The following is a 24725-nucleotide window of genomic DNA, read 5'->3' as shown; positions in this document are numbered from 1 at the left end:
CCGTCATAAATAGTCTTTATAAATTAAATTTTATTTTTTAAAGGGTTAAATTAATAAGATTCTTAAAAATATGAATTAAAATTAATTGATTTATTAAATAAAAATTTAAATTTTATGTTTTAATAAAACTCTAAAATTTTAATTTTGTATTTTTTTAAGTAGATTTATGTTTTTTTAATGAAAATTTATGCACTAAATTTATAATTTTAAAAGTTAAATTTGTAATTTAATATTTTTTAAATTTATAAATTGACGGTTAAAATTATATTAGACATAAAAATTTAATTTTATATCTAATAAATTATATAATTGTTTTAAAAAAAAATTAAATATTAGATATAAAATTAAAAATCTATTACACATTTTAAAAAATAAACTCGTAATTTATGGACTTTTGGGTGAAGATAGGCGAGGGTAATCATGACATTTTGAAGATAAGATAGGGGTACTATGGTAAAATATGTTGATGGCGTGTGGACAGTCAATTTTGACCTGTGGCGTCCCACGCGCCATATAGCTGATGAGGAAATTGAGAAGAACTGAAAAATCCTCCTCGTTCCCTTTTTGATCTGTGAAATTAGAGACGAAATCACTCAGTTTCTGACATTCTCGGAAGGCCCAATCGGGAACGATGCATGATTTCTGCTTCACAATTCCTTATGGATTGATTTTGGTGGGTGGTGGCATTTTCGGCTACCTCAGGAAGGGGAGCACAGCGTCGCTGGCTGGAGGTGTGGGTATTGGATTGGTTTTGATTCTAGCAGGATATTTGAGCCTTGGAGCTTTCAAGAAGAAGAAGAACTCCTACCTTGCTCTGATTCTTGAAACAGGTATTTCGGTTTTGAAATTCTCGTTTCCATGTTTGACTGTTCGTGTTTGATCTTGTTTTTTGTTCTTCTGGGGTTGAAGATCTTGTTTGAAACTAGTGATCCTGCTAGTTTTCTCTATTATAGAACCTTGATCAATCGGATCCTCTCCTCTCAATATGTTACTTCGTTCCGGATTTCCTTTTAGATGTTTTAGTGTTCTTGTTTCTGCAAACTAGAAGACGCTTATATCGTGAGGTTTTGGCTGTTTAATCTATACTGATGGAATCGATTATACCATACACTTATATTTAAACTCTGTTAAATAAGTTACGAAGTTCATTTTGTTTCGATTCCTATTACTGTTCTGTTCTTCAGCTAGCTTAAATTGTTAAGAAGGCCGCTACACACCATGCTTAGACATGGCATATGGACATTTCAAAACATGGTTGGCCTTCCAGAACTTGAGGATTGTGGGGAACTGATATAAATAAACCATATATATTTCTTGTGTGTGTGTGTCTGTAAAATGGTTTAAGTCTCAAATGATTCAGATCCGTTTGTTTAAAGGAAGGGGAAAGTTTCCCAGTTAGGATTTGTGCCTTCTAAGTGTTGGTTCCTCAGAAGACACAATATCTGTTTGCCCCTCCTTGTTTGTCTTCTCTATTGTTCAGCCACTCTGATGGATCTCTCCTCGAGAAGCTCGTTACCTTTCGAAACCTCGATCCTAGAAGGAAAATGAATGAAGAGGCCTTTGAGTGGTGACTAATTCAAAAGTGGGAAAATTGTTGTAACCATTAAAGGTAGCTGAAGCTGGAAGTGTGGCTCTTTTGGCTATTCTCTTTAAGACCTTTGTTTGTGGATTTATCTGAAGGTAAGGTGGTGATTCCTTCACAATTGTGCAGGATTATGTGGAAGGGCGATAGCTCGAAGAAGATTTAAGTCTTTGTTTGGAGACTTCTTGATGTAGTCTGTGTAAGAAGGAAGAGGATCACTTGTCAGTTTGGTGTCCCCTTTTGCTTAATCTTTAGATCAAGCTCTTGAACATTTTTGCTCAGCATGATCTTTCCTATCGATCCTATGAATATTTGTGTTTACTGCTTTGCATCATCTCCTAATAAAGAAGTCTAAAATCCTCCTTGTTAATATTACTAGATTGTTCTTATAGAGTGCTTTGCAACATTGTTGGTCAACACCTAGAAACATGTGAGAGAGATGATTCTTTGGAGTGAGTTGATTCAATTTACGTCGTACAGGAGCATTCTGTTTTGGTAGTGCTACGATGAAAAGTTAACAGACCTCTTTGTGTAACAACCTAAGCCCACTGCTAGTAGATATTGTCCGCTTTGGCCCGTTACATATCACCGTCAGTGTCACGATTTTAAAACGCGTCTACTAGGAAAAGTTTTCCACACCCTCCTAATGAATGCTTCATTCCCCTCTCCAACCGATGTGGGATCTCACAATCCACTCACCTTGGAGGCCTAATGTCCTCATTGGCACACCGCTCGATGTCTGGCTCTGATACCATTTGTAACAGCCCAAGCCTTACATTTGTGCCTACTAGAGGAAGCTTTTTGTAATTCCTTGGCTTTTGATTATGTTCCTTCATGTATTTCATTCCTTCAATGAAATTGGTTTCTTATATTTCAATGTTCTTTTCATTATACTGATCCACCAATTTTCTAAGTCACGTTAGCCATAAGTTTACTTTAGCACTGGGGTAACAATGACATAATTTGCCTTGAAACAGTATGTGCCGCTGCACTCACGTGGGTTATGGGACAGCGATATTTGCAGACTTCTAAGATCATGCCGGCTGGAGTTGTTGCTGGAATCAGGTAACTCGACCTTCTTCTAAACTCGAGCCATGCGTTTCTTTCGACTGAAACTAAACCTTTTTTTCTGCTGTTTATATCTCAATCAAAAGAACATAGCAATGCTGTATAGTATAGTTTTTCGTTGGTTACTTTCTCCATAGCCAAACTCATTTCTGGATACCCAAACTTGAAGTGCTTTCTAGAACTCTGAAGTCACCTGGTTTTATGTATGACACAAGGTCAATATTTGAGGTTCTTGGAGCTAATACACATTATACACTTCCGTTTTGTTACTCTTGCAGTTCTATCATGACTTTATTCTACTTGTACAAGCTCGCAACCGGTGGCAACCATATTTCTCCCAAGGCCGAGTGATGATTTCGACTACTTACTTTGGTACTTGATATAGAAAATGCATTGGATCACACGAAAAACTCGAACAATGTTTTAATGCACTGATTTGCTGTTTATTGCTAACTCTGTGAATGTCGACATGTAAACTGAATGAATGTTCGTTAGTGATTATAAACAAGTTGGGGTTAAAAGCTTACAGAGTTCTTGTTTCAAATATATCGTGTTTTATCAGTTGATCTCTGAGTTGTGATGTTGCTTGACAAGTCTGTCCTTTTACATGTGTTCTTCCTTGGAATCAAATTTTCTGGGAAATCTTTGAATTATATTACAAGTTTTAGTTTGATCTCTTCGTCTCTGTCATTAGATTTATAGCTCTGAATCGAACTTACTGGTTGCTGAAGAAATCTTGCTGGCATTTTCACATTGTGGATTATATTTACAAGGTCTTTTTAGGCAGAGGATGCACCAAACCACTATTTGAAACCTTAAATCACACGACTTTACTTTTAAGTTAGACGAACTCGAACTTTCAAGTTTATGATTAATAAGATTTACGAGTTTCACTTTTAATAGAAAATGAAACTTTAAACATGTTACTCATTTCTTTGAGACATGTAAAAATGATGGTACATGAGGAGATCTATTGGTCAAACAACTTGTACGAACATTGAAGAGGAACGCCTTCAAACAAGTACACTAACTTGGAGCCTAAAGCCAATTGGGAACTATTTGTAGCACAAAACTAATATGTAGCACGTTTGAGCTCACTATACTAGACAATGAAAAGGTAAATTTGTTGTCAATTATATAAATCGTTAGAAAACTATGAATCTCGAATGATAAAAGATCAACACACTGAACTGTTTGTAACGAAATGTGTATGCAAGACATGCATTGGGGACTTTTGTACATCTTTCAAGGTATGAAGTCTCACACCTTTAAAGAATTAGCAACTCGTGGCCACAATATGAAGCTTAGTATTGCTAGTTATCGAGATAAAGACATTTTACTTTTAAACATAAGAAACAAACGAAATGATATCGAGGTGACTTCAAAAGAGCCTATGGTTATCAGTACAATCTTTCTCAAGTCGTCTATAAAAGAAAAAACACTTCAAAAGAGCCTATGGTTATCAGTCCAATCCTTCTCAAGTCGTCTATAAAAGAAAAAACACAGGAATGCTAAAGACGACGAGAAAATGAAAGCAGTTTGAAGGAAAGAAAAAAAAAACTATTTTTTTCTTAATCATGTCATTCCTAACATGTACGAACATCTATTGGGCACACAACTGATCGGAGTTCCAAAGTGTAAGTGGCTAAAAGAAATAGAAAAAATCAATGTTCTCAACTACTAAAGATATTATCGAGTCATCGGTCACTTAATAGAGAAATATCTTGTCCTAAAAAACGAACACCTTAGAGTCTCAAGAGATTAATATGAAAGAAAGACGATAACCGTGGAGTAAAAATTGTTCGATGAAGCAAACAACAGTAAAAAGATTCACAACAACTTCCCTCATCATTTCAACAAATCTTACAAAGGAATGATCTGATCATGATAAAGATATGAGCAGCTGACAATTGAAGTCAACGGACATACTTGAAACAGACGTGCATTCCTCATGATCTTAAGGCATATGATCATCAAATCAACAGCTATTTTACATTGGGAATCGTGTTTAGTGTATTTACAGTTCATATTATTAACTTTTAGCAGCTACACTGATGAACTACTTAAAATCATCAAATATTCTACACAGACTACCCAAAGGAAAGCCAATTTCAAGAGGTTTCTAGCAATTATTTGGACGGTAATACTCAGTGGGAAGAGAAGGGCACCTTTCGTTCATATTATGATAGGGATCGATGCTATTATAACCCGGTAAATCCATTCGATACTTTCCGAGAATCTGGCAATATGGAAGCTTGACATGATCCCCTCCATGACACCATTTCGGAAGGCGACTCGAATTGTTCTCGTAAAAGTTGAGAGTATATGCATCTTTTAGCTGCATTTTAGATGGATAGAACATTAAATTAAACACTCAAACCACATTCAAGCAGATAAACAACATTAGCCTCACTAATTCTGTAACTTACTGTGAATTCTGTAACTTGAATCGAGTTTGCGAGTGGTCCGAACAGCCCAGCCGCCTTGTACATTTCAAGGACAAACGCAACACAAGATGCTGATTTCCCGTCGGCATAGATCCAATCATCCTGTTCAGGAATAGCCAGTAGTTCGCCGAAAGATGATCCTTGCTTTTCAACTTCAACTAGAATCTCAGGAAGGTCAAGATCCTGCAACGAAAAGAAAACGACTAAACATATTCAACTCCACGACGTGGAATACATTGCTCCGATGACGAAGGAACAAGATCGATTGCAGGTTAGAACAACTTCAACTAGAATTCGCTAGCTAATTCTAACTAAACCCATCTAAATTTGACTTATTTAAGGTAATAACAGTTAGAACGAAGGAACAAGATCGATTGCAGTCGTCGGAGACTCCGACGACGGCTAAACCTAAGCTTTCTTCATTTTAACCAGACAAGCATTCTAGCTACCTTTGTTCCAAGACGTATGTTCAGAGCCTCATTCCACAAGTTCGCCGCAAGGGTTGGCCGGACTTGTTTCCATATTGTCATAGCGGAAGCAACCTGTAGTCCAATAGTGCCAACAATCAAAGCCAAAGAATTACATTATCCTTTAGGAGCTGCCATGGCAGGAGCCATACTGATTACTGAGAGCCAAGTTAAATATTAACATCCTTAAGAAGAGTTTATGGGCATCCCAAAAAAAGCACAAAAAGAAAGGGAATCAAGCTAAAAGACATCCTCCAATCAAGTAAAATGAGGTCTAATGGGCAATTACGTCATTTCTAACGACCCAAGCCCACTGCTAACAGATAATGTCCTCTTTGAACTTTCCCTTACGAGCTTCCTCTCAAGGCTATAAAACGTGTCTGCTAGGGAAAGGTTTCCACACCCTTATAAAGGGTGTTTCATTCTCCTCCTCCCCCAACCAATGTAGGACATCATAGTCATCGAAGCCCACGAACACAGAGACAGTGGAATAACATATAGATTTTCGGTTTCGATTTACACACTCCCTTTTTAGTCACGTTGATAGGATGAATGCATTCATTGGAATCTAGAACTGTAACGACTCAGATCCACCACTAGCAGATATTGTCCTCTTTGGGCTTTCCCTTTCGGGCTTCCCCTCAAGGCTTTAAAACACGTCTGCTAGGGAAAGGTTTCCACACCCTTATAAATGGTGGGTTTGTTCTTCTCCCCAACCAATGTGGGACATCACAAGAACAGTACAACTAGGAATTAACATGGTATCAGATGGGCATTCAAGGGAGGTGGATGCATCGTTACTAACAGCTCGAAACCACCTTAAGACGAAGAAAACAGTAAAATAAGTAAATATTTATACCAGATGGGCATCCAAGGGTGGTGGATAGTTTCCATGTGTGGTATCAATCCAGCTAAATATCAAGTTATGATATCCATATGGTTTCCCGACCATGCTCCTTACATACTCCCACGCCGCCGTCTCGTTAAGCTTTGCCCGCAAGTCGGGATGCAAGGGAAGAAACGCAATGTGGGGATTGGACGAATCGTTGTTGAGTTCATAGTCCCACCATTTATCCCATGGCAAAACATCAATAATATCATCCTCCTGCAAGAAGATTAAGAGCACACATTTGTAATCTTTGGAGCACTCACAGTTATGTCAAACAGATTAGGATTCATAAACATACCACTCCATTTCCACGCCCAGATTCAGCAACCCACAGCTTTCCTTCAGGGTCCCTTAAGCAAACAGCAGAGTGACCAGCATATGATCCAGTAACCCACTTCTGCAAAGTCTCAAAAGCGCCCCACGGACCGCGAATTTTGGATAGAGCTAAAAAATCTCCGGATTGAATATCATCGACATTAACACTTGTAGTCCATGGATGAGGACGTTCCTCAAAGGTAGCACCCATGTGATTCTCAAGAAACTTAATATTCGATTTCTCGCCGTAGTCGGTCGTCGAAAACAACGGGAGCACATCAAACAATGCTTGAAAGGTTTTCAACACTCCAGCTTGCAAAAGGAAAATCGAAACCCCTGCCTTTTTAACCTGATTTCAGAAGAAACAACCGAAGTTTTAAAAGAAGTTGCTTAGTTTAAGAAAATCGTCTTGTCGACGAGCAACTTACGTATTCGAATTCTTCCTTTCCTTCCCATTCTGCAATCTCAAGAGTATGTTCTCTGGCCAGGAAATAGTAATCCCACGTCACACGGTACGGAGTAGCGAAGATATAAAAATCCATACACGTCCAACTGTGTGCATCGTTCGCCTGCATACGACATAGACTAATTGTTGAAGCTGCATTAAACTTGCAACTGGCAGTCATATCCTTCAAACATGCTAGAGGGCTGCAACAACAAGATAATACTAATAACAGCTAACTCTTTGTTATTTGGCTAATCACTATCGTCCAAATAAGCTAGTACAAATATTGTCTTTGTTCGGCTTCCCTTTCGGGGTTCCCCTCAAGGTTTTAAAACGCATATGCTAGGGAGAGGTTTCCACCCTTATAAAGAATGTTTCATTCTCCTCTCCAACCGATGTGCGATCTCATAATCCACAACCCGAAACCAAAGATCAAAAAACACACAAACAAGCTTTTAAGATGAACTTAGTTTTCTATAAAGATCAAACACAAAAAAACAAATAAATGAAGGATTGCCAGGGCATCCACAGATCATAAAAGCACAAACAAATAATCCAAAGGGAAAAAAATCTCGGGTTGATAAATGATACGGATCATATGAACTTGGAGCTTAATTCTTCCAACTTACGAACTGCTATCAAACTTATAAATGAATCAAGAACTCACAAACTCAAATTAGGTTTATCTTATCGAATTAACGGCCCTACACTGTCGGGAAGCAGAAATTCAGCTACAATACAATGAACAAACAACACAAGATTTTGTCCGAATCTCCTAATTGATATCAAAAGCACAAAATCAAAACTAAAACAAAGTTCGTATCGACCTTTATATGGAGCGTACCACCGCCATATTCAGAGCCAGACTTATTATGAAACTCCAGCCACGCAGAGTTCTTATAGAAGCAAGACCCTTGCCACTGAATAGAGTTCTCAGGAGACGAGACACTTCCGACGAAAGCGGGAAGAAGATCCGCGGCGTTGTTGAGATAGTTGAGAATCGGCCATGAAACCTGTCTGGGTAGTAGCGGAAACACGTCGCGAGGGTCAAACAACGATTTCAGGGCCAGAGATTGCGAAGGAAGAAGAAAACCCACGATGGAAACAAGAAGAAAAGTTCTGGGAATCGAAGAACACGAAGAAGCCATGGATGGAATATTCAAGAAATTAGGGGAAGAGAGTAATTTGAAGAATGGAGTGAAAGAGATTGGCAGACGCAGCACGCAATGGGTTACAAAAGATTGGGCAAAGCGATTACGCAATTTTTCATTTGATTCTTCAGTCAACCATTGGCCTTGATTCATGTGATAATCGGCAAAATTTTGGAGATTACGTTATGATTATATGAACCATTGCCGTAAATGGGTGGAGCTCAACTTATAACATTGCTGGTTCAAAACAGCTCACAATCATAAGCATAACCAAACATAGCTCCAACCGGTCGAGATTCATATCAGTTCGATCAACTAAAAAATAAGATTACAATCCAACTCAACTCTATCATACATTTAAAATTATTATAAAAATTAAGAATACTTGACGTTTATAATGGTTCATTGTAACTATTAAATTTATAAATGTTCAGTTGTAAAATTAAAATTTGCGTAAGTGAAAAGGGAAGATCGTTATAGTCAACCTCGATACCGTTTGACCTTTGCCTCTCTCTCGGGAAAATAAATTAGAATCATTATAATTCCTTGCTTTGTTTTTGTCTCTACCTCGATTCTTCGTGATTAGAACAAAATAAATGTGCATAAGTCCAGTAGCTCTTGTCTTGATTCATTCCCGAGCTACATTTTAGTAGGGTGACCGTTTGAAATTTTGACTCGACACGTAATAGTTGACTTTCTTTATCCATTGAGATTATTTCTTAAATACGATGGTCTCATAAATCAATCACATATTATTTAATATTACACGAATAATTTAGTAGTATAAATAAATAATAATAATTTATTTTATAAAACAATATTCACCACTAAAATAAAATTTGGGTGAGACATAATAAATAAAATAAAGTTTGGCATTAAAAACGAAAGTGAACCAGCATTTAATTATTAAAATATCAAGCCGAATATTAATTGAAATTTTGATAATATCTATAAAATAAATAAAAAAACCGTTAGAATTCAACAAATCAGAGTGGCGCAGCGGAAGCGTGGTGGGCCCATAACCCACAGGTCCCAGGATCGAAACCTGGCTCTGATAGAGAAAGGCTTCCGTTTATCTTTTTTATTTTTCGACGTGTTTTTATTTATTTATTTTTTTTCTTTTGGGTATTAATGGAATTGGGCCCAACCGATTTATAAGACAATGGGCTTCGGCCTTTTGATGAACCAATTTTTAATTTATATTTTAAATTAAATAATTATATTTATTAAAACAGCGCATACACGTCATAATTATTATTTGTGAAAAATAGTTTTAAAAAAATTATTTTTAATTTTTTGTATAGACTTAAATGTTTATAAATTATTTTCAAATCTAATAATAAAAAAAATGATAACAGTTGAAAACCAAAAACAAAAAAGAAAAGGTCATTGATTTATCTTAACATAACTACGGGTAATTAGATTTCAATGTTCTCTTGAATTGATGTTGTCGTTCGTACTGAGACTCTTGCCTTTATATAGAAAAATGTTAAATGTTAAATGTGTCAAAGTATTTAAAAAACCTCAATACGTGTCCTCATTGTTAAGGTCGAAAAATACAATCATATGCAATCATGCTTCATGGCGAGACTACTTTTCATGACTATCTATTAGACTCTGCTTTCTTTTCTAGGTAAGTTGGCTAAACACGGTTCATGCATATATTCATGAACCTACTAGGTTGGCTTTTAAACGTACTCACTAAATCTGAGTTACTCACGTTTGCAAGCGATTGGCGCAATTAATTGTATTATGCTTCTAAGCATTAACTACAATTGAGTGAAATTTTGATGTAAGATGAGAAAACGAACTCTGGGTTGGAAGAATTAACGACTACTCACATTTCTCTATAATACATTTTGAAGCATTTTAAGTCTACTAGGCATAGACATGATTTTACCGAAACGTCATACTCTAATATTACAAGCTGATACAACAAGAAAGTAATAAAGAAATATAACATATATATAAGAGTTTGGCGTGATATAGGTATGTGGCCACCAACAACACACCTTGGACAAGCACGACCATCACACTAAGTCACATAAAAGGAATTAACATACATCTAAATTTTTTATAATATATGTTTTTGTTTTTTTTTTTTTTTTTTAACACAATATTTATAATCAATCTGATAAAATTAAAGATAAATTTAAAAGAATATTGAAGAAAAAATAAAAAGGAATTAACATATTAGAAAACCTTATAGGATATATATTCAATAAAAATAAACTGGAAATCAACAAATCAGAGTGGCGCAGCGGAAGCGTGGTGGGCCCATAACCCACAGGTCCCAGGATCGAAACCTGGCTCTGATAGAGAAAAGCTTCCAACCACTATTTTTCCCTCCCTTTTCTGTTTTTGAGTTTTAACGAAACTGGGCCCATTGGACTTATGATATTGGGTTTGGGCTTTGTCCTGGGCCGCTGCCGAAAGCATCTCCAATAATTAATGATTTAATTAGAATTTAAAATAAAAAATGAAATAATTTATGATGTTTTCTTTTTCTTTTTCAAAATAATACTAATAACATAATTTAAATATTAATTAGTTGTATAACTTTTCAACAACCAAAAATTTATAAGGTTATTATAGAAAACTCTTTAAATTTTAGTTATTGTATTATTTAAATGTTTTTATATATATATATATATATTATATAATTAAAGCCTGGAGTGCTCGAGAAATATTCAAACCCTCGAACATTACCTCTCAGTTGTATGTACAAGTTTTTGTCCTACCAATCACGGTCTCACTATACTCGAGAACATATTTTTGCCTGATAAAGCTTATCTTAAAACTCATTATTGTAATGTATTAAATCTACTCGAAAATATTATTTTTTATCGATCGACTTATCATCTGCACCAGCTTCAACTAAGAGAAACGTCAAATTTTTTAACAAAATTAGTTAAATGCTAACCCAAAGCAATCAACAATTACAATAAACTTGAGGATAGTCTATTGGTTAAGACATATAGCTCGAGAAATCCGATGAGTAGAGGATAAGAACTAAGGCATTCGTGACTCGATTTTCGGGTTTTAGTTTCGATGATATACCCTATTGAAGTTGTCCAATATCAATTCCCCAAGCAGAGGCCAACTGTGACAAAAGTTGATGAGGTGAAGCTCCTTCCCAATCTTCAGGAGGTTCCATTGTTGAAGAAGCTTCATGAAAATTCAACAACACTTGTTTCTTCACTTTCATAGGAATCCCCACACATTCACCTCCATTCTCCATAACTATTTCTACCAACTCTTGAATCCAACATAAACATACGTCGAACAAGTTCGGCTCGACTACAAATTGTCCCACAGCGCACAAGATCTCGATGGCTATCTCATTTGAAACTCGGTCGACCACGGGACCGGTTCTTTCCATTAGCTTTATGAGCAAGATGTCGTCCCCTGTCGACAGGACTTCAGCATATGCTGTGTCCATATCACCTGCCTGGAGGGCATCCATTGCATTAGTCCATGAACTCCATACGGGATCTCGTTCTCGACTGCCATTGTCGTCTGCAGTCAGTTCGGGAATCGCCACGTTCGGAGTCCTGGATACTCCGTTGTCTTCCCCGGCCACCCGAATGGCTTCTAACGTTGCTTCGTCTTTTGATGCTTGCCAAACACTTCTAGCAGATGGCCCCTCACCAAGTCTTTTATCCCAGGCTCTTCTGCTACCACCTCCATTTTGGTCACTTTCCTGTTCTGATCTAGATGACCTATTGTCGATACCGCCATCTAACGGTCTCTTAGAGCCCATCTGCCCGTTTCTCGACACGTAAGCTGGATAATCTCTAGCTTCATTCACATCAGGTCTCCATCCAGCATTCCTTCCTCTCATGTTTGAACCAGTTCCTTCCGGTTGAATGAACCTCTCTCCGAACGAAACTCTCCCATCGTTGTTTCGTCCAAACTTGGCACCGGGGTAATCCGAAAAACCACTATACTTGCCTAAATTCCGACTAGACGAACCTTCAAATCCTAGAGCAAAATTACCTCTCCGGTTTGATGATACGGATAAATCACAGGCCATGTCTTCGACAACTCTCTCGAGACCACGTACTCGATTTTCCAAAGTGATCATGCTATCATGAGAGCCTCCCATGAAATCCTGAGATATAGAACGCGTCAAATAACTATATCGAATTCGAGAACTAACCCCACATATAGCATATGTACCTGCAACATGTTCATCAAATGTGCCTGTTGTCTCTCCAGCTGCAATAGCTGCCTCTGGATAGCAGACCAACTTCCTTTGAAGTCCGAACGGACGCCTGAAGCTTCCCGTTGAGATATATCGTCATTTTGATCGTTCACATTGTATGCTCTTGTTCTGGCGTCTCGTCCATTTATTTTCCCCTCATGCCACTTATCATAGTCCTGCAGCTTAGAATGAGAAGCAGTTTCGCCTCGTTCGGAGACTCGAAACTTGTTGAATGCTCTCTGAAAATCAACAGAGTGTGTGTTTTCAACACGATTTGATCTTCTCCCAGCATTTGCATCATCCGACTCCGATTTCTCATCATTTTCGTTCGAAGAACTGGCGTGTCTCCGAGGAAGAACCACCTCCACGGGCAAATCCCCGGACCCTCTAGTTTCAAGTTTCTGAAAGAACTCTGGATTCAACTCTTTGTCAGTTAAAGCAGGTACTTTCTTCTTCAATATTACAGCTGCTTTATCCGAAATACTACTGCATTTGGTTTTCGAAGCTGAATTTGTAACGGGAACGGAATCCTCGGGTTTATCTTTGTCCAGTGACCGCGCTCCCGGAGGGGAATTTGCACTTTTAAGGTCGGATGACTGTCCTGGTTCATGATTTTCACCATCTGAAACATTTATGGCAAGAAAATCACATCAAAATGGAACAAGAGTAAGAGGAGACCAGGGAAAAATGAGATACACCTTGAGATGCATTCTGGATTTCTGCAGCTCCATCTGTTTTCCCACCAAGTTTTTTCCATAGCTGTAGTGCTTCTGTCAAGCTATCACGAACAGGTTTTATCTGTCAAAATAAACTGGGTACCATTACTCGAACATCATATATACTCTAAACGCCTTTTGCACGACCTCGATCACCTTTCCTCGAATATCTCGAGTTCTTATCACCAGGGCCATGGGAAAAAATCGCCCGAAATGTGAACCAAAGAGATCCGTAAACCTCATTCCATTCCAAACATGAGTAGCATCAGAAACAGCCATTGTAACGACCCAAGTCTACCGCTAGTAGATATTGTCCTCTTTGAGCTTTCCTTTTTAGGCTTCCCCTCAAGGTTTTAAAACGCGTCTGTTAGGAAAAGGTTTCCACACCCTTAGAAAGAGTGTTTTGTTCTCCTCCCCAACCGATGTTGGATCTCATAATCCACCCCTTTCGAGGCCCAGCGTTCTCGCTAGCACTCATTCCCCTCTCCAATTGATGTGGGACCCCCCCAATCCAGTCCCCTTCCGGGCCAACGTCCTTTCTGGCACACCGTCTCGTGTCCACCCTCCTTCAGGGCTCAGCCTCCTCACTGGCACATCGTCCGGTGTCTGGCTCTGATACCATTTGTAACGGTCCAAACCCACCGCTAGCAAATATTGTCCTCTTTGGGCTTTCCCTTCCAAGCTTCTCCTCAAGGTTTTAAAATGTGTCTGCTAGGGAGAGGTTTCCACACCCCTATGAAGAATGTTTCGTTCTACTCCCCAACCAATATGGGGATCTCACCGTCATGCTTTCCAACTAAATACCCATAGAAAGGCCATTGATACTAATCATCCAAAGAATCCAACTTTGTCTTTATAAACAGCAGTCAAGCAGCCACTAAAATATGACCAAAAGCTTCAAGTTCAACCTCTCTAATTATAACAGCCCAAGCCCACCGCTAGCAGATATTGTCCGCTTTAGCCCGTTACGTATCGCCGTCAGCCTCACGGTTTTAAAACGTGTCTACTAGGGAGAGGTTTTCACACCCTTATAAGAAATGTTTCGTTCCCCTCACCAACTGATGTGGGATCTCACAACTCACCCCCCTTGGGGGCCAGCGTCCTTGCTAACACACCGTCTGGTGTCTAGCTCTAATTCCATTTGTAAGCCCAAGCCCACCACTAGCAAATATTGTCTTTTTTAGGCTTTCCCTTCCGGGTTTTCCCTCAAGGTTTTAAAACGCGACTGCTAGGGAGAGGTTTCTACACCCTTATAAAATATGTTTCGTTCTACAACCCAGCCATGCTTTCCGAGCAAATACCCCATAGAAAGGCCATTGATATCAATCATCCAAATAATTCAACCTTATCTTTATAAACAGCAGTCAAGCAGCCACTAAAATATGACCAAAAGCTTCAAGTTCAACCTCTCAAACTGTCTCACCACACACAGATTTGAAAAGTTCATGTATAATAAAGCTTAAACAGAGATAGAGCAGTGTGAGTGAGATGCTTTATACAACACACAAATGGAAGTAAAAAGTCACCTTGTCGAAACGGCAGGCCTCAAGTACTGCCAAAGTGGCGGCACCTCCATCTGTGATGACATTGCTTGAATGCAATGCTAGAGCACTTAGTGTATCAGCTGCTGCCTTGCGTGTTGCCCAATCAGTGCTCCCAAGCAACTCATGAATGCTTGGTAGCAAATGTTCTAAGCTCTGTTGTCCAATAGCACCGACCTAAAACAAGTTCCACAACCCTATTAACATAATTCATTATTGGTTTCTAATATAAGATAAACAATCCATCATACGTAGATATATTCGAATGAGCATGTTTCTTGTAAATTTTCTTTTGCCTCTTTAGTTAGAGGATTACTCATTATCTCCTATTTGCCTGTTCATGATTCTTTGTTCTTGTAAAAATATAGATAGTTTTGTCAAATCCCACGTCGGTTGGAGAGGAGAACGAAACATTCCTTAAGGGTGTGATAACCTCTCCCTAACAAACGCGTTTTAAAACCGTGAGGCTGACAACGATATGTAACGGGCAAAAGTGGACAATATCTACTAGCGGTGGACTTGGACTGTTACAAATGGTATCAGAGCCAGACACCGAATGGTGTGCCAGCGAGGACGCTAGACCCCAAGGGGGGTGGATTGTGAGATCCCACATCGGTTGGAGAGGAGAACAAAACATTCATTATAAGGGTATAGAAACCTCTCCCTAACAGACGCGTTTTAAAACTACGAGGCTGACAGCATTACGTAATGGGCCAAAGCGAACAATATCTACTAGCAGTGGGCTTGGACGGTTACAAATGGTATCAAAGCTAGACACTAAACGGTGTGCCAGTGAGGACACTAGGCCCCAAGGGGGGTGGATTGTGAGATTCCACATCGGTTGGAGAGGAGAACGAAACATTCTTTATAAGTGTGTGGAAACCTCTCCTTAACAGACACGTTTTAAAACTGCGAGACTAACAACGATACGTAATGGACCACTAGCGGTGGGCTGGGGCGTTACAAGTTTGTTCTATCTTTTTCACATTCAAGTGACAGATCTTGATATCAAACTCAACTAGGTTTCTAAATAGCATGCTGCTAACTATCATCAGTTCTTCATGAATCTAAACTTAACTATCAAAATACCAACACCCACCTCTAAATATCATCAGTTCTTCATGAATCTAAACTTAACTATCATACCATGATGCAAACATCAAGAAAATCAACTCTACACAGAGTAAAACGAACCTGTGATAGATTGGATACCACAGGAAGGAGTGAAGCCTTTGCCAAAAAATTTGGATTGTTGAGCAACTTACAGATCCTGGGGCAAAGCTTCTGAAACGCCGTGATGGGTGGACTAGCCGCACACTCCACCATCTTAGCCATACACAATGCAGCACCAGACTGAACCACCTTGTTCTGTTCTCCCATTGCCTCATATAGAGGCTTAACAAACAATGCAACAACAGAGCCAAGACCGCCATTATCACCACCAGAGCTATCCTCTTTCAAGAACTGCGCCGACAGTGCACCAATGGCATCTCTACACGCCTCCTTCACACCAGAATCCGAATCCTTAACCCTCCTTATGATGTGGGCTATAATTTTAGTCAAATGGGTCGAAGAAGAATCGCTATGAGTAGCACAAACAACCGTTAGAAGCCGCAATGACTCTTTCTTCACAGCGGTTTTAGGGTCAGCAGAGGAGTCGTAGAGGCAATTGAGAAGCATAGGAATAGCTTCCGGGGAAATGGACTGGATAATTTTCTCCAAGTCTTCAATGGCGATCTGGTGGGTATCTCGATCGGAGAGCTTAGAGAGAGCAGTGAGGATTCTTTGCTTGAGTTCAACCATGGCGAGATGGGAAGACAGAGAAGAAGCCGAGGATCTTGATATGGGTGGCGACTGATTTGGGGGTTTTGAGGGTTTCGACGACTTGGGTGCTTGAGAACTCATTTTGATGAACAACAACAATGGCGGAGACTCGTTCAAAGCATCAATGTAGGTTAAGGAACAAGAAGAAGAAAATTAGCAGGATTCGAATTGGGTCAGCAATCAAAGTTGAAATGAGGGCTAAACCCACGAAGCTCTTACGAATTGAAAGCAAAAACGAGACCTATATGACTGTTTTAACTTCTTTTTCCCGCAAGATTCAAAGTTCTTATGGATAATTCTACAAGAAATGACCCGATTAATGCCAAAATCATAAGACCCACTAAGCCAAATGGAGTTGTTGATAATGGGAGGCGTTAAATAAGGAAGAACAACAACAAAAATGGGGATAGAAAGTGGAAACCACGTTCATATTCATGTTCGACCTTCATAAATTTATTGGAGAAATGTCTATATATTATAATGTAAAGATCAACCACAAGAATGATTAACTAATTATTATTACTTTATTTTTTAAAAAAAATAAAAAATAAATGAATTTTTACATTTACAAAAAATGGAAAAAATGGATATTACGAAAATAAAAATTGTGGCGAAAGCGAGGAGGATAACCCAACTTTTTTCAAGCCGAAAATTGCAGTGAGGTTCACGTTTCAGTGTCTACCAACTTGAGATCTCAATCACTCAAGAACACACCCGCCTCTGGTTTCCCCTGTTTTTGTGGTTCGTTTCGTTTTTCTTCCCTTCTTGGCTGCGGATTTTGCTGATACTCTCTTCTGGGTTTGTTCTATTTCTCACTCTCATGATCGGTGAAGTGTTTTTTCTCTTGATTTTTTCAGTTTCTGTTGATTAATAGATATCGATTATGATTCTTTTGGGGTTTCTTTTGTTCTTGTGAAGTGATTTATGGTTTGATTCTTTCTTCTTTGGCACATCTTTTGAATGGTTTTGCTGAGTAACCTTTTCTGGTGATTGAAGCTATCTATGGCTGTTGATGTGATGTTGATGTATTTAGTGAGGCTCCTAAAGCTTAATGGAATGATACCAATTGTGGGTTTCGTTTTTGTGGATAACTCCTGATCTTAATGGAATGATACCAATTGTGTGGGGTAGGAGGGTGTTTTCCCATGAAACTAATGCCTTATGGATAGCAAATATGGCTTCCTTCCTATGTGATGCCACTTTTGTTGGCAATGGCACTGAAAATGTGTGAGATCCCACTTCGGTTCGAGAGGGGATGAAGCATTCCTTATAAGGGTGTGAAAACCTCTCCCTAGTAGATGCGTTCTAAAACTTTGAGGGGAAACCTAGAAGGGAAAGCCCGAAAAGAACAATATCTGCTATAGTGGGATTGGACTGTTACAAAATGATCCCCGTTATTTGCATCATTTGCTTGAGTTTATAATTCTTTCGAGTTTCGGTAGGAGACGTGAATCATGTTCGTTAATGGGGAGGTTTGATAGATTCGATATAGATCCTTTTGTGAAATGCTTTTCTAACCTCTACCATCTTTTCCTTGCAAAAAACTCCCCCATTTCTGGATGAGGGGCCTTCCCCATTGTTGTTTCATGTTAGCTTTTTGCTTTTCTAGAAACAGTTTAACCATTCCATTCTGTCACCGTCACTCTTTGTACACCCACACCGGATATAGACCGAAATGTCTCACGACGTTCTAAACACAGCTCACGTATTGCTTTAATGGACAAACAGCCCAACCCTTGGAACATACTACATTCTGCTCCTTCAGTTCCTATGTCTTCTGGTTTTCTCCTCCCTGTATGATGCTCTAGTGGATTGATTATGAAATTGATGTCTCTGATCTTCAAGTAGAGCACAGGTTTCATGCTTAACTTCAAGTATAAATTTATCCGCTCATGAGTCACCGAGTCTCGCACAGCTCTAATCAGTAGGATTGCCTGCGTTACGATCAATTCTTATCATTCACTCTCTTTTTTTCAGGAGAAGATACAATAGCAGGCTGTCAGATTACTCAAAACCCTGTCGTTTTTCACGGCAAGTCTCGAAGGTGTTCCTCTTCCCTTGTGGGAGATACTTGCTCACCTGACATAAAACATGGTTCTAAAACCGCAATCTACCAAAGGTGGCGGAGGATCCATCAAGGTTGGAGCGACCGGAACGATTAGTTCGTTGATGACGAGGGAATTGGAGACGATGAGAGCCGGCCCCCAGAAGTTGGTCACTTCCAAAAACAAATCTTCATCAGCTACCTCAGCTAGTTCATCTGCTGCTTCCATTCCTAAAAGACTGCAACAAACTAAATCATTTGATGAGGTAAACAATGGTAGAAGATATAATACTGTTAATAGCAGAAGCTTTGGGAACTCTCATAACACTACTAAGGCCGGTGGTTCGAGGGATGTCCACCGGATACCAATGCTTGGTTCTGATACTCATGCAAATGAAAATGGCTATAGAGACAAACCAGAAAGGAAAGGACTTAGAGCAGTTGCAATTGTGGACGTAAAGTGCAATAACCCTGATAAAGCTTGGGCTAGCCGTCCTCTATCAAGTCGACTCCGAAAACTCGGGTTTTCGAAGCTGTCTGAAACCTTTGCTTGACTCTTCAATGAACATTGCAGACCTATAGGCTGCTTTCTATCAGAATGTATAGAAGGATCTGTAAGGGAGGCTGTGAGTCTCATCAGTCGACCCGAAATCGACGGTTGATTGCATTATAGCGCATCAAACTCGTGCCCAGGTGGGTTTGAAAGAAAGCTAGCTTGGTTTTGTTATTTGACATGTTCAGATAATCATGTATGACGTCAACTTATAGTTCGACTAGTTCAAATATTCAATCATGAAGTCAGAAGTTCGAATTTTTTTATTTCTACCTAAATCTTTGTTCATATTATTCTCGAGTTTTCTCTAATATGATCGATATATCCAACGAAATGCTAGCAACAGGCTTCCCACCTTTACTTGAATTTCATTTAAATCAATCACTGATGAATGAGGATTGGATCATGATCAGTTTCTAACACAGAGCGCTCAATAACTGAGCCACAAAACTACTTGAAATAGAGCTCTAAAAGCTTTTTGAAAGTATCAAATACACTAGTGAAGGGGTTGAGTGCAATAGGAGCATCTAGCCCAAGATCTGGAAACTGGTTTGTCAAAGCCTGTTGCATTCCAGACATTGACATCATTGCAGCTAGCTGACTGTTTGACATTACTTCACAATCTTGAGGAGTGTCCTTGATTTTACTTGGATCATACCCGAAATTCGCCAAGTACGACTTGTACTTCTCTATGAATTCGGGTCCCGGGTTCGGCGTTCTTGAATAGATCTGTTAGATTTTGTGTCCAAAAGAATCAAACAAAACAGTTCAAATAGAAGATGGGCAGCTTAGTTGCTGCTGATCATGTTTCAGAACTCAAGAACAGAAGCAATTTGAAATTTACCTGAACAAAACTAAGGTCTTTTGCACCAGAAACTAAAGCAAAGTTGTCATAATCAGTTGCAATGACATCATACGGCTCCTTAGGGATAAATGGCAATGTTGGAAAGCGCAGGTAACATTTCTCCTTGATCATCTCCCGGTTTTCCAGCTCGGTTGCGTTTTTCTGTAGATCTTCCTCTGAGAGGCACTGAACTCTTCCTCTTATCCCAGTTATATATCCGTCCGGGCTTCCATGAACACAAAAGGTATCTACTTGTATCGCCGGTGTCGCCATATCAAATGTGTATACACCCTGCATAAGTATGGTTGCTATTACTAAATTGACTAAACGGAATCATATGGCTGTTGAACTGCAAGTGATTGATAATTAACATCATTCGAACGAACGATTAAGTTCATCGAAAAAGCCTTGTAAGGTCACGGTCGTCCATTGACCAGTTAAGTCAAGTTCATCTATATCATTCGATCGGTTGGTTTCAATTCCAAGAGATGGGGAAACTAAGCCTATAAGCTACACCAACCAGTCAAGCTCACCTGGGTGCAGTGGCAGTCTTCCTGACCTTGTCCAGCAAATCCGCGTTTAAGTGAAGCAACTTCGAACCATCTTCCGGAGTACCTAACAGGATCGAAATTTTTTGCTGTCATCCCTCTCATCATCATCAATCTCCCTCCTCCATCAGAATCACTCTCAAACGGAAGGCTTGCAGTATTCTCTGCACTTGCAAGCTGGTAAAAGTTTTCGTGACGAGATAGATCGGCTGAGATAGCCTGATCAAGAAACCAGTGTAAGAGACAGGACACTTTGGTTCTATACATAAAGTTCATCACATAATTTATATCTTCAAGCATTCGAAACTATTATTGTGTCAAGGATTGTTGGGAGAGAATCCCACATGGGCTAATTTAGGGAATGATCATGGGTTTATAAGTACGGAATACATCTCCATTGGTACGAGCCCTTTTGGGGAAACCTAAAGCAAAACCACGAGGGCTTATGCTCAAAGTGGACAATATCATACTATTGTGGAGAGTCGTGATTCCTAACATATTGCACATAAAGGACCCATATAGTATGAATCAACTGGACTGAATCTCATGGAATTGAAGCTTTTAAGCAGAATCGTGACTACTATGCTAACGTTATTCTTACAATAACATCTTCCATTGACTAACCTGGTTTGGTTGAGTGAGGAATATCAATGAAGTAGCAAATCCAGATAGTACATGCTGGGACACAAGCTTTCTTAGAGGAGGTTGCTCAATATTGTTTTTCAATATTACTTTGCTATGCATTCCCCTGTATGAGAAAAGAGAACAAAAACCATTTTAAAAAAAGAATTCGAGAAACGAATCAGTAGCTGATAGAATGGATCATCAATTTGTTTGAACCAACAGTCATCATCAGAATGAGAATCGAAAGAAACATAAACAAACAAGCATTTCATCACTATCACAATCACAATCACAAGTAACTAAGTTATCCAACGTATCAGTTTGAGCTTCCTAGATCATGTGTCCAATTCCATCACTAACATCAGCTGCACATCAAACTCTAATAATAAACTGTAACAGTCCAAGGCCGCCGCTAGTAGATATTGTCCACTTTGGCCTGTTACGTATCGTCTACTAGGGAGAAGTTTCCACATCCTTATAAGGAATGCTTCGTTCTCCTCTCCAACCGATGTGGGATCTCACAATCCACCCCCATTGGGAGCTTAGCGTCTTCGCCGGCACACCGCCCGGTGTCTGACTCTGATACCATTTGTAACCGTCCAAGCCTACCGTTAACAGATATTGTCCGCTTTATTCCGTTACATTGTCGTCAGCCTCATGATTTTAAAAAGTCTCTACTAGGGATAAGTTTTCAAACCCTAGTAAGGAATGCTTTGCTCCAATTGACAGGGATCTCACAAAACCGTCTGTAATCAATGAATTTGATCACCCTACGGAATGCAACCATAGTTCTAAATAACAATTCACTTCTCATTTTCAAAACCTAAGAAAGAACTTCAAATTCTTGTATTAAACCTGTATATTCTAGATCAAATTACAGTCCAACAATCCAGAACCTGGTTCGAAATTTCCGAATGCCAACACAAATTCCCTTAAAACACGAATACAATTATAATTAAAAACGAACTCAGACAAATAAAAGCAGAACTAAACAAAAATCCAACCTCCCTCTAAAACACAAGAAACTGCAAAGATTAATGGAGACAAGATGAAGAATATGAAAAATTATGGTACCTGGCGGAGGTAGGAGGAGAAGAACAGCATTGGAGAAGAAATGAGGCTGATGAATGGAGAAGAATCTGCACCATTTTCCAATTAGAATGCTCTTTTTCCGCCGAGTTTCAAGCTTCCTGTGAGAGCAATTTGTCTAACATCGCCATTTTTGTTGCTTTGTTCTGCTTCGAGCCTTCTTCAACTGTCGATCAAAACTCGAAAATATCTCGAAATACGGCGCCGTATTGATGCTCGTGTTGTGATTTTCAAACTTTTTCTAGAACAAAAACACCCACACAATTTTGTATTTGTCCAAAAAAAAAAAAAAATATATATATATATATATATAAATTCTTAAAATTTTTAAAAATAATTTTACTTATAATATTTAAAAATTTTAAAAGTAAATAAAAAATAAATTCAAAAAATGTTATATATATATATATATATATAATTTTAAAAATTTTAAAAGTATTAACATATTTTACCTTAAATTCAAAAAATATTTTTCCCATTAATATTTGAATCAAAACTATTTATCGGTACTTTATAAATTATTTTCAATTTTTTTTATTGTAAAAGTTCGTGAAAATTTTTTAAATATGTTTTTTTTTTCTAAAAATTGTTATTATTATTATTTATTTATTTATTTATTTATTTGGGCCCGATCAAATATAAAGTACAAGCGTAAGGATCTTGGGCCCGATCAATTGGGCTTAGACCCAATATTTAGGTTATTTTCAAATTGGTCCTTGTTAAGTTACTAATTTACATATTCAGTTGGATGGGTCAAATTTTTAAATATGAATAAGTTGAGTCCCATATATCAAACAACATCTAATTTTAAAAAGATTAAGGACGAAAATGTAATTTTAAAAATATCAACGACCAATAACGTAAAAGAAACTAATTTTGTATATTTTTATCATATAAAAGTAACACGTCAATAAATATTTTTGAAAACATAGTGAAAAAATAAAAAAAAATTACTGAAAAGTTCAGTAATATTCAATTGGTATGCTCGAGATATTGATTGACTTTTCAATTTTATGACGGTGACGTTGAATCCTTCGATCTATAGAAACATCGAGTGATTACATTTTTCCAAATTGCTGGTTAAGCTATCACTACTGTCGATGAAAAAGTCATGTAATTCTTTTAATTAAATACGATTTAATATTTGAATATAACTCGGCTATGTAATTTCGTGTCTAATTGAAATATAATACCAAACTATATAATAAAATTTTATTATAAGGTAATATAGTTTGTTGGGTTATATTTTTTTATGGCCCATACTTTGGTCTTTCTCACCTACTATGCGACCAAATGCATGTTAGGTAACATATTCGGTGATGTCAATTTCATAATTTAAAATATAAAATATTTTTTTTAACGATATGACAATTTGAACATAGCTCAATTTATTTAAATATTTTATTATATATTTGGCGGGTCTTTAATTCTTGTGTTTGAGTTCTTCTTCGATTAATAATTATTATTTTTAAATTAATTGAGTACATTTATTGAATTAATTATTTAGAGTATGATTATATTAACAAAATTTAACAAGATGAGACATGTTCTTTATTTTTATATTCAATCAAATTTATATTGTTTGGGGAAATGTTTTTTTTTTTAATTTATATAAATAAAAAGTCAAATATTTTATTAAAACAAACTTCAAAAAGAATTATGGTTTTAAATATTCCAATAAAAGAAATTTCTCTCTTAATATTATTTAATATTGTTGGTTGAATTGACCATTTCAATTTCTGAATATCTTTTTTATTTCTATTATTAAGGGGTAGTTTTGTAAATTGGAGCACGTAACACTTGGAAGTGAATTGAAGCCGAAAATCTTTTGAAGGAATTTCTCGAGCAAGCTAGAGAAAACCCTGAAAAGTCGAGAGATCTACGGAGGGTTAACTTGTACAACTTTGTTGAGTTTATCAAAATCGAGAATTTTCACTATTTGTTTCGATTCTATATTTTTGTTATTTAATTTACTTATGTTTTTTGTTCGTGTAACTTCGATCCCATCAGATCTCACGAGATCGAGTGAAGGGAGGAAGAAAGGGATAAGCGACTCGAGAATAGCAACATGAGAGGGCTTGTAACACCTCTCCCTCTTCCTCACGTCTTGTAAGAGCCCAGATCTACCGCTAGTAGATATTGTCCTCTTTGGGCTTTCCCTTTCGAGCTTGCCCTCAAGGCTTTAAAACGCGTCTGTTAGGGGAAGGTTTCCACACCCTTATAAAGGGTAATTTGTTCTCCTCCCCAACCAATATGGGACATCACAATCCACCCCCTTCGGGGCCCAACGTCCTCGCAGGCATTCTTTCCTTCCTCTAATCGATGTGGGACCACCCCCAAATCCACCCCCGTTTGGGGCTCAGCGTCTTTA

The 24725-nt window shown here is 38.1% G+C and overlaps 5 protein-coding genes and 2 non-coding genes across 11 annotated transcripts; 4 read left to right on the top strand and 3 right to left on the bottom strand.

Annotated features, from left to right (window-relative positions):
* Positions 1 to 498: 498 nt before the first annotated feature.
* LOC111787880 (protein FATTY ACID EXPORT 5-like) lies at positions 499 to 3216 on the top strand. The gene is made up of 3 exons (XM_023667970.1): positions 499 to 830; positions 2560 to 2647; positions 2929 to 3216. Exons 1-3 carry the CDS (start codon positions 632 to 634, stop codon positions 2999 to 3001), a joined length of 360 nt encoding a protein of 119 aa, XP_023523738.1. The 5' UTR covers positions 499 to 631; the 3' UTR covers positions 3002 to 3216.
* A 1257-nt stretch (positions 3217 to 4473) lies between these two features.
* On the bottom strand, positions 4474 to 8553 carry LOC111787879. Its single transcript, XM_023667968.1, has 7 exons — positions 8041 to 8553; positions 7197 to 7337; positions 6752 to 7117; positions 6424 to 6669; positions 5547 to 5639; positions 5080 to 5280; positions 4474 to 4988 (listed from the first exon to the last, which is right to left on the bottom strand). Exons 1-7 carry the CDS (start codon positions 8515 to 8517, stop codon positions 4773 to 4775), a joined length of 1740 nt encoding a protein of 579 aa, XP_023523736.1. The 5' UTR covers positions 8518 to 8553; the 3' UTR covers positions 4474 to 4772.
* Positions 8554 to 9349: 796 nt separating this feature from the next.
* TRNAM-CAU lies at positions 9350 to 9421 on the top strand. Its single transcript has one exon. It is a non-coding gene; the product is annotated as a tRNA-Met (tRNA).
* A 1189-nt stretch (positions 9422 to 10610) lies between these two features.
* Positions 10611 to 10682, top strand: TRNAM-CAU. The gene has a single exon. It is a non-coding gene; the product is annotated as a tRNA-Met (tRNA).
* Positions 10683 to 11189: 507 nt separating this feature from the next.
* Positions 11190 to 17100, bottom strand: LOC111787977 (microtubule-associated protein TORTIFOLIA1-like). 2 transcript variants are annotated; one of them, XM_023668094.1, is made up of 5 exons: positions 16023 to 17100; positions 14814 to 15005; positions 13270 to 13369; positions 12547 to 13172; positions 11190 to 12478 (listed from the first exon to the last, which is right to left on the bottom strand). In XM_023668094.1, the coding sequence occupies exons 1-5, from the start codon at positions 16731 to 16733 to the stop codon at positions 11426 to 11428; spliced, it is 2682 nt and encodes an 893-aa protein (XP_023523862.1). In that variant the 5' UTR covers positions 16734 to 17100; the 3' UTR covers positions 11190 to 11425. The 2 variants fall into 2 exon arrangements, with proteins under 2 accessions (XP_023523862.1, XP_023523861.1); XM_023668093.1 differs by having other exon boundaries at positions 12547 to 13193; positions 16023 to 17099.
* A 151-nt stretch (positions 17101 to 17251) lies between these two features.
* Positions 17252 to 19521, top strand: LOC111787980. Of its 4 annotated transcripts, none has more exons than XM_023668099.1 (2): positions 17252 to 17393; positions 18630 to 19521. In XM_023668099.1, the coding sequence occupies exon 2, from the start codon at positions 18744 to 18746 to the stop codon at positions 19248 to 19250; it is 507 nt and encodes a 168-aa protein (XP_023523867.1). In that variant the 5' UTR covers positions 17252 to 17393; positions 18630 to 18743; the 3' UTR covers positions 19251 to 19521. The 4 variants fall into 4 exon arrangements, with proteins under 4 accessions (XP_023523867.1, XP_023523865.1, XP_023523864.1 ...); XM_023668097.1 differs by having other exon boundaries at positions 17252 to 17479; XM_023668096.1 differs by having other exon boundaries at positions 17253 to 17450.
* Positions 19522 to 19583: 62 nt separating this feature from the next.
* Positions 19584 to 22552, bottom strand: LOC111787979 (chloroplastic lipocalin). The gene is made up of 5 exons (XM_023668095.1): positions 22340 to 22552; positions 21266 to 21389; positions 20627 to 20860; positions 20094 to 20384; positions 19584 to 19978 (listed from the first exon to the last, which is right to left on the bottom strand). Exons 1-5 carry the CDS (start codon positions 22411 to 22413, stop codon positions 19700 to 19702), a joined length of 1002 nt encoding a protein of 333 aa, XP_023523863.1. The 5' UTR covers positions 22414 to 22552; the 3' UTR covers positions 19584 to 19699.
* Positions 22553 to 24725: the final 2173 nt, after the last annotated feature.

Source organism: Cucurbita pepo, chromosome LG02 (genome assembly GCF_002806865.2).
Source record: "Cucurbita pepo subsp. pepo cultivar mu-cu-16 chromosome LG02, ASM280686v2, whole genome shotgun sequence".
Lineage (NCBI taxonomy): Eukaryota > Viridiplantae > Streptophyta > Magnoliopsida > Cucurbitales > Cucurbitaceae > Cucurbita > Cucurbita pepo.
The sequence above is the reverse complement of the archived record's forward strand: the minus strand, read 5'-3'. Positions and strand labels throughout refer to the sequence as shown.

Bases quoted from the DNA above. Each gene is read 5' to 3' on its own strand.
- LOC111787880 (XM_023667970.1), top strand. From the start codon at position 632: ATGCATGATTTCTGCTTCACAATTCCTTATGGATTGATTTTGGTGGGT. The intron at 831-2,559 runs GTATTTCGGTTT...GCCTTGAAACAG, and splicing joins TGCTCTGATTCTTGAAACAG to TATGTGCCGCTGCACTCACG. The intron at 2,648-2,928 runs GTAACTCGACCT...TTACTCTTGCAG, and splicing joins GGAGTTGTTGCTGGAATCAG to TTCTATCATGACTTTATTCT.
- LOC111787879 (XM_023667968.1), bottom strand. From the start codon at position 8,517: ATGAATCAAGGCCAATGGTTGACTGAAGAATCAAATGAAAAATTGCGT. The intron at 7,338-8,040 runs GTCGATACGAAC...TGTCGTATGCAG, and splicing joins GTGGTACGCTCCATATAAAG to GCGAACGATGCACACAGTTG. The intron at 4,989-5,079 runs GTAAGTTACAGA...TCTAAAATGCAG, and splicing joins TTCAAGTTACAGAATTCACA to CTAAAAGATGCATATACTCT.
- LOC111787977 (XM_023668093.1), bottom strand. From the start codon at position 16,733: ATGAGTTCTCAAGCACCCAAGTCGTCGAAACCCTCAAAACCCCCAAAT. The intron at 13,370-14,813 runs GTGACTTTTTAC...TTATTTTGACAG, and splicing joins AGGCCTGCCGTTTCGACAAG to ATAAAACCTGTTCGTGATAG. The intron at 13,194-13,269 runs GTGTATCTCATT...TAAATGTTTCAG, and splicing joins AATCCAGAATGCATCTCAAG to ATGGTGAAAATCATGAACCA.
- LOC111787980 (XM_023668099.1), top strand. From the start codon at position 18,744: ATGGTTCTAAAACCGCAATCTACCAAAGGTGGCGGAGGATCCATCAAG.
- LOC111787979 (XM_023668095.1), bottom strand. From the start codon at position 22,413: ATGGTGCAGATTCTTCTCCATTCATCAGCCTCATTTCTTCTCCAATGC. The intron at 21,390-22,339 runs GTACCATAATTT...TTTCTCATACAG, and splicing joins TCTCCTCCTACCTCCGCCAG to GGGAATGCATAGCAAAGTAA. The intron at 19,979-20,093 runs GTAAATTTCAAA...AAAATCTAACAG, and splicing joins AAGACCTTAGTTTTGTTCAG to ATCTATTCAAGAACGCCGAA.